Source organism: Hippopotamus amphibius, chromosome 11 (assembly GCF_030028045.1).
Source record: "Hippopotamus amphibius kiboko isolate mHipAmp2 chromosome 11, mHipAmp2.hap2, whole genome shotgun sequence".
In the NCBI taxonomy this organism is placed as follows: Eukaryota; Metazoa; Chordata; class Mammalia; order Artiodactyla; family Hippopotamidae; genus Hippopotamus; species Hippopotamus amphibius.
The window spans coordinates 75,246,202-75,254,334 of NC_080196.1; the positions used below are offsets into that span (position 1 = coordinate 75,246,202).

General features: G+C 55.7%; 1 protein-coding gene across 1 annotated transcript in view; it reads right to left on the reverse strand.

Annotated features, from left to right (window-relative positions):
• GATA6 (GATA binding protein 6) overlaps positions 1-6,390 on the reverse strand; it is a 28,795-nt gene extending 22,405 nt beyond the window's left edge. Inside the window, exons 1-2 of the mRNA XM_057699684.1 lie at positions 5,231-6,390; positions 779-945 (exon numbers count right to left, since the gene is read on the reverse strand). Coding sequence (XP_057555667.1) covers positions 779-945; positions 5,231-6,353 — 1,290 coding nt within the window. The 5' untranslated portion in view covers positions 6,354-6,390. The remainder of the gene's footprint in view (positions 1-778; positions 946-5,230) is intronic.
• Between the last annotated feature and the right edge of the window lie 1,743 nt (positions 6,391-8,133).

The following is an 8,133-nucleotide window of genomic DNA, read 5'->3' on the forward strand; positions in this document are numbered from 1 at the left end:
CCCTCAAGTTCTAGGTAGTTCTCTGAACAGCCAGATTTCAAAATAACAAAGCTTAGAGTAAATAAATTTTTCACCCGACTCAAGGACAATCCAAAAGACAAATGGAATTTGGAGCTAAAACTAGTCTGACTCTGAAAAGAGGTGGAAGGGGCCGAAAGATAGAAGGGACGGAGTCAGGGAGGTCCAGGATGAGGCTGTGGGGAGAAAGGGGCTGTGGGTTCGCTACTGTCACATCCACTTGAGCGGGGATGTTAACAAAGGAGCATGATTTTTTTTTGAAGAATAAAATCCAAAGCAGACCAGAGTCCACAGCGAAAAAAGTCGCCTTCCTTCACCTCACCTGAGGCTGCAGCCTCCGTTTTTGTCCCCGGAGGTTACTCATTTCTTGTACCTCCTCCCAAAACTATTTCAGTACATTTACAAGGACATCTAAAGATATGTAAATACAGAAGCTTTTGGTACTTCAGAAAGATGGTAACACGCTACACTTTCCTTTTTTTTTCCCCCCCCATTTGGGGACGTCACTTTCTTTGAGTAAATTTTGGGGGGAGGGCTGCCTTCGTTTCCCGGTCGCTGGTTTCGGGATGATCTGCGCTCGTGGGAGCTGAGAGGACCGGGGAACCGGGCGTACAGCGCGGGCCGGCGCTCGGCCCGCCCCGGGCGCCCCCGCGGGGACAGGTGCGGCGCGGCCGGGCGGGGTCCGGGCGGGGAGACCGCGGCCCCCGGGAAGAGAGCCGCTCCGGGCCGGGCCGCAGGGGAGGGCGGCGCTCGCACTCACCACGCGCTTCTGAGGCTTGATGAGGGGCCGGCTGAGGCCGTTCATCTTGCTGTAGAGGCCGCAGGCGTTGCACAAGTAGTGGCCGGTGCCGTCCCGCCGCCACAGCGGCGTCTGGATGGAGCCGCAGTTCACGCACTCGCGGCTCTCGGGCAGGTCCTCCAGCAGGTCTGCGGGGACGAGAGGCCGGTGAGGTCCCGCCGCACCGCCCGTCCGTCCCCCCGGGGCTCCCCTACACCCCAGCACCCCGAGCCCTTCCCCACCCGGCTTTCTGCTCGGCAGCCCCGCCGGGAGCCGGCTGTTGATGTCATCGCGATCGATCTGTTGACCAAAACTTGGTCCAATACTTCTGCACCCCTGGGCGCGCCCCAGTGCAACCAGGGAAGTCGGAAACAGAGCTGGAAGCCCGGCCCGAATCATCTGCCTTCTGTCTCCAAGGACCTTAGAGTTGAGATGAGCCGTGGGGAGGTCGGTTTGGGTCCCCTGACCCCTTCCTTCCGGCTGTTCCCAAGCTTTTCAAAACTGAAATCCATCATAATTAAAATATGCCACTTGCCAAACCCCAGCAAGCCTTGCAATATTAACGGTGATCACTGACCCCTACCCTAACCCACAAATATCCGCGGACACAGTGAGGCTGTCTTCTTTACTTTTATCTCAAGTAAGTTTTTGAAAGTATCTGCTGTATTTTAACACTCTTCCTCTTCCTCAATGAAAAATAAAGTGAAATTAGAAATACTGTTCTTGGGCACTTTTGCCAATTAATTAGAAAATGACTCAGGTTTCCTCAGGGGGGAAAAAGGCACTAAGAGATTAATAAGCACGGAGTTAAATGTTAAGCTTGATTTCCATGCCACGAGGACCAAACACTAAAATATTATGATTTCAAAGTGGGTCTAATTGCTTCAATCTACAAAATGTCTACAAACGTTTGATACTTTATCGATTCAGAAAATTACTCGGACTGTCCCAACACTAAATAAAGTTTTTCCCTATTTTCCTACACTAAAAATTTCAACGTATGTCATCTATTTAAATTATACTTGGCATTTTGCTACTTGGTTAGTTTTCCGGAGGCCACAATTAACCTAAACCTGCTAATTTAAAAAAGCCTTTAGAGTAAATAGTTTTAACATGTATTACTTCCCCTTGAATCAGTTAAATATGAATAATTATCTAAAATGAGATAGGTACTTATTAAGCACTTTTAAAATAGACTTTTAAAAATATCTCCTTCTGTTTAGAGTTATTTATATTACAGAAAATTTAAATGTTACAATTTGGCTTTCTTTAAGGAGTATTTTTGAATCAATTTTTACAGTAAATAAATATTATACTTTAGAGTTTATTTTAAGAGTATGTTAGCAAGCCTTTCTTTTTCTATTCATGAGCGGTTTACAGCTTACCATCAACTTTTGTAAAGATATTAAAATGTGATTGGAACATACAAAAATCTTTAATTCCATTAATATTATTTACCCTGCAAAACAAGTCTCCTTCCTCCTCATTAACTAGCATCCCACGTAACTGAGTTCAAAGTTGTCATGGGGATACTGCAACTTAGAACACATCACAAAGATTTATTCTTCTCCGCCCTAAAAGCCACTATTGACTACGGTAATCAGTAAAATGCTCAGGACTTCAAGGACACTGAAGTTAAACAAGATATTTGTCTTTGTTGTTGACTTTAAAATGTTACCTATCAGAGCCCCTCTCCATGGAGAAGTGGGGCATTCCCTGGAGAACCCAGCCCTATGCCTGGCCGCCTTCTCCCGGACTGGGAACAATAAAGGCTCCCAGAAGACAGTGTGGACGCCCCAGGTAAATCTCCTTAGTCAGCCAATAACCCAGAGACAAAACTTAAAGTCCACTTTGGATAAATAAATTTTGGAAACTTGCTTATTTTTAATTAAGTAAAATCTACAGCTCCCATTCCCCCCATACTTTTCCCCAATACTCATTCAGCAGCTGCAATCCTATAACTAAAATAAGAAAAAGCTGCTTTTTATAAATCACAAAATCTGATTGTGCTGGAAGCTCACTCACCATTTTCTCCCTATTATTCATCCTCTGTCTCCAAACTTGGATGCTTTGGGTGCCCCTGGGGAATGACAGACTCAGGGGAGAAGAGCACCACCAGCGAATGTCACTCCAGGACCGAGAATGGAACCCAATTCAGCGGGAGCTTGGGAGACTGCTGGTCTCTGGGGACAGAGCTCACCCCAAAACTCCCTAACACCCACCCACCAGCACCAGCACCAGGAGAAGAGAATGGAATGGGTTCCCAGAGCAACTCCCCCACCCCACCACCACCACTGTGCAGGTTGAGAAAGCCCAGGGCTCAGGTTTTAGCCCTGCCATTTGCTCGAATCAATTAAAACAGTGCCTCCAAAAATGGTTTGTTTAAAAAAAAAATCAAAGTGGAGAAGCAGAGAATCAGTTAGGAAGCTGGGAGGAGAGGGGCTTGGGGGTCGAAGTCTCCCTAGCATGGGAACACCTGTGAGGACAAGCAAAGTTAGGGTCATTCGTCTCCCCTACCCCCTGCCTGGCTTATTCTCAGCAGCTTCCTGCCTTCTTAAAAGACTCTTTATGCAAAAGCTGGGTGTTCCCAAACCCCTTTCCTTTTTTTTTTCAAAATATACTCTGGGTCTACGCAAGCTTTTTCTAACTTTGCAGTGTCCTACCCAGAAAGTGAAAAAATTAGTGAAAGGATAGGCTAAGTTTAAAACGAAAAACTTGTAACTTGTCTGTAATTGCACCCTACCATCTCTAAAAGGATTTTCCTCACTAAACCAATTACTTTAAACATCCAAAGACTCTGTTTGGGTCTTTTGGACTGCTTCTCTTTCTCTGTCCTGTGAAATGCTGGAAGAGGGCAAAGAGAAATGGATATCACGCTAAGGTGTGTCCCCAAGCAGGCAGAGCTGCCCCCTACCCAACTCACACAATCTTTCGGATTCCCTGCTGGATTCCTGACTGACAAAAGCCTCACACCCTAACCACCACCCTCTTGCAGGCTTTGAAGATCCTTCTCCCTGTCTCTCTGCTCCCAGGAGCCAGACGTGGGTCCCTAAGCAGCAGGAAGGGTGACAGGGCTCTCTCTGTTCTCTGGCGCCTCCAAACCTCAACAGGGCCCCTCCTCAACTCTACACACAGACCCTCAGACCATAAAGATGGTCTCCTGGGCCAGCTTTGCAGGGAGAGGAGAGGGAATTTTGAGCTCAATTTTACCGAGAGAGGGCGGTGATTCAAATCAGATCCTTCACCTTCAGGCCACTAGCATTCCCAGCTTGTCTCTGATGCAAGGCTGGCAGTGCTTTACTTAACCCTCACTAATTAGGGCCCCTAAAAGACTTGCTGTCCCTAAATGGAGGGCTCTACTGAAAAGCCCAGACCTGGGGTGTGAGAGCACCAGGCAGAATAACTTAGGCTGATGTGCCTCCTTGGTCTTTGCCACTTCCTGACTCCCACAGCTCCCTTCAAAGAAACCAACGGCCAAAAAAGCCCATTTTTTTGTCTTAGGAGACTGTCAGGTTACATCAAACAGGTTAAATACAAAGAGACCTCTGAAAGCACGAAAAAGGACCCAGAATGCTGCACCTGAGTTCAGGAGCCAGCGTGCCTCTGTCAGGCCGGACAACAGTTCACACCCTCCCTGCTTGAGCAGGACAAACACTCTTCAAGATGGGGCATTTGCTGGAATTTTGACAATTGTGTTTTCCCAGTTCACTCCAAACTGCCCCTAGACACTGGAATGGAAAGCATGAGTGGGATTGGAAACTGAAAAACTGTTGGCCTTAACTCTGGAGGAAGAATAGGTGTGAGTGCTCTGGTCCCAGCGTGGGAGAGGGGGGCGCAGGCGGGGGCAGCAGCCGCAGACACCACACCCCGCCGGTTCATGCCAAGCAAAAGGGCCCCTCCACCAGCTGTCCCTTGGGACAGTCACAAGGCTGACCTCTCTTCTTTCCTTCTCACCGAGGGGCAAGGAGATGCTAAGTCCTTCTCCACCGTGGACCTCTTTTAAACACTCTCCCTAAGGAAAACACACATAATTCCCGACCTTTGGAGAGCTGAACTGGGTGAAACTGTGTGTATCTAAGGAGAGGGTGAATCGTATGCCGAACACTCTCCTAAAGTTACCCCCTAAATGGACTCTAGCGCTTCCACCCACGCAAACTGGAGTCTGCGACCAGGCTTAGGCCCTGTCCATTCCCTCCTGGGCTCGTTTTTTCCAATTGCCCACTTCAGTCACTATTCATCAAGTCCCTGGACTTCCGCCCAGGCACGGAGACATATCTGTGCATCTAGTCTCTCTCGTGCAAAACAGAAGCACCACAGCAAGCGGCCAGAGACCGGGCACCCTGACGAGAAGGCCCTGAAAACAAGGGCCCAGGTCAAGGAGCTGCTCCACACCCCCTCGCACCCCCACCCCCCACGCCGTGGCACGACCCTTACCTGCGCTGGGGCCCCGCGGCACAGGGAGCGGGGCTCCGGCGCGGCTCTGCAGGCTGTGCAGCACCGGGGTCTCGAAGGGTCCGGCGGGCCAGGCGGGCGTCAGTGGTGCACCCACGTAGGGCGAGTAGGCGCTCGGGTGGTGGTGGTGATGGTGGTGGTACGTCCCGTTCAGCTGCCGCGCGGCCGACAGCGAGCCGTACTGGTGCTCGCGGCCGCCCATGGCCGCCAGGCTGCCGCCGCCGCCGCTCACGCCGCCCGCACCCCCGCCGCCGGCCGCCGCGTAGCCCCCCGGGTCCCGAGCCGCGCCGTTGGCCATGGGCGGGCTGGGCGAGTAGGGGAAGCGCGCCGAGACGTGCGCTGCTGCCGAGCTGGCGCTGCCGGGCCCCGCCGCCCCGCTGGCCGCCGCGCCGCCTCCGCTGCCGTACGGGGTGCTGTCGGCCGAGGCCTGGGGCCAGCCGGGGTGCGCGCCCGCGCCGCCCGCGTGATTGGCGGGCCCGGCGCCCGCCCCCTGCAGGTACGGCAGGCCGGGCAGCATGGAGCCCACGCGTGTGGTGGGAACGTAGACTGGGGAGCTCGCCGCGGCCGCGGCCGCCGCTGCAGCGGCCGCCGAGTGCACGAAGCCGCCGGGCGCGCCGTCGTAAGCGGCTGGCCCCTGGCTGGAGAGGGCGGCGAGGGTCTGGTACATCTCCTCGGGCTGCTCGGGTGCGAAAGGGCTCAGCTTGGCGCCGCGGCTGGACCACAGCAGCTTGCTGGCGGTCGCGGCCTGGTCGAGGTCAGTGAAGAGTAGTAGGTCCTCCCAGCTCGACAGGGCGCTCCCGGGGCCAGAGATCCCCGGCGCCGAAGGTCCGTGGGGAGCCCCGAAGGGATGAGAGGCGTAGGGGCTGAGCAGCAGCGAGCGAGCCGCGGGTCCCGCCGCCGTCTCCGTGTCGAGCTGCGGTGTCCTGCAGTTGCTGGCGCCTCCGGGGCCTCGCTCCCCACCCCGAGAGCAGCAGGAAGAAGAGGAGGAGATGGGGGAAGGCGTCGTAGAGGGCTCCCGCGCTGAAAAGGCTCCGGAGTCGCTGGCGTCCGCAGGCGCGGCCCCGAAACGCTTCGGCAGGCACCAGCCGCCGTCAGTCAAGGCCATCCACGGTCCGGCGCCGCTCCAAGCTGACTTCTAGCTCCTGAGACGGGATGAGGAGGGAGACAGGGTCGGGAGGAGAAATAAAAAGGGAGTTATCAAAAGCGCAGGCTGCACAACATCTCACCTCCACACCCCTCTCTAGCTAATGAGATTCCTCAAAGATCCCGTTTCTACCCGGGGCTCAAGGGGTGGGGAAGGAGAGGGACGTGGAGCCTGCGCAGCTGCCACAGGGTCTTCCCAGGACCGGGATACCAGCTCTCCCTCACCCACACGGCTCGGGTCCCCTCGCCTTCCGCTCCCACCCACTCCGCAGCATCCTTCATCCGCGCGCACGCCGGATCCCAAGGGTAACTGCGAGGCTGGCCGAGGTTTTCCTTCCGCCCCAAAGTGACTCCCTGCCGGCCGATGGCACACAAAAGAACTTTTTAAGTAGCCGTGCGTGTCGGTGCTGCCTTAACATGCCTCCGCACAGGGCTTGCTCGCCCGGAATGCCTCAGTGTGAGGGTTGCTCGCGTGAAAATCATTAGCGCAGGAAAGGCAACCTGTCCCTGAAAACGAAACCGCCGCGTTCTCCCATACTGACTTTCCCAGAGCTTCCCGGACTGCGCTGACGAGACAGAACGCGAGCCCCAGAGAAACACAACCCAGCCCTGGGAAGGTGGGGCAGCAGGGCGGAGACCGTAGTCTCGGGCCTTCGGGTCACAGGCAGTTCGGGGTACCTGCGGGGCCGGAGTCTCATGCCCAGCCCGCGTCCCCGTGGCGCCGCACACCTTAGACACGGCTCGCCCCTGCAGCCGCCAGAGCGTGCGCTCACGCCGGCCAGGCCATGCCGGCCGGGCCACCGCGGCCCACCCTGCGATCATCCCCACCCGCGGAAAAGCCGGACCGTTCCGGAATCGGACGTAGCGGGGTGGAGCGGAGCGCAGAGAAAAGGAGGGGGAAATGCAAGGGGGGACGTGAGACCGCCCCGGAGCCGAGGCCACCCCAAAGGGGAGAGCAGGAAGAATGACAGGGAGACTAGGAGGTGGTGGAGGGAAGCGAAATGCAGCCGCGCCGGCCTTCTCGGGGCTGCTTTTCCAAATCGCTTCGGCTCATCGGAGATAACCATACTAAAATTAATACCCACACACAGACCCGGGCTAGATAGCAAGAAAGAAGTCTCTGCCCGCCTGACTGCCGGCTCCCGCCCCTTTGCGCCAAGATAACTCCGAGATAAGGCTGCGCGCAGATAAGCGCTTCGGGGAGAGGAAAAGACACCAGAAGTTGGTCCGCGGTGTCCCGGGAACCCGGGAGCCTGCCGGGAGTGGAGAAGATAGGCACTCTCGGAGCCGATCGCGGCCCGCAGAGGGCCAGAGAGCTGAGGCCGAGGAGCCTGCGACGGGTAGGGGGTGCAGACGAGGAAAGAGGGGAGCTCGAGCAAGAGAGGAAGCAGCCGAACCTCGGGTGGGCGCTGCGCATGGAGAACAGCCGTGGCGGAGGGTGCTCCCGAGCGCGGAGAGAGGCCGAGGGCGCCGGCAGGCGAGCGCGAGTCCGGGGTCTGCGCGGTGCTGCTGGTGAATAAAAAGGAGAGAGGAGGCGCCTCTTGCTGCTCTGCCGGAAAACTGCAGCCTGCGCTCCTGATTGGACTCACCGAGCCCTAAACAAACAGCGCTCGCCGAAGGGTGCCAGGCTGTGGGTCGGAACTGCGCTCTGCGAGCGAGCTGGGCTCTGGAGGTGAAGAGGAGGAGGAGGAGGAGGAGGAGGGAGCTAGGGGAGGAGAGAAAAGAGGGTGGGGAGGGGACGG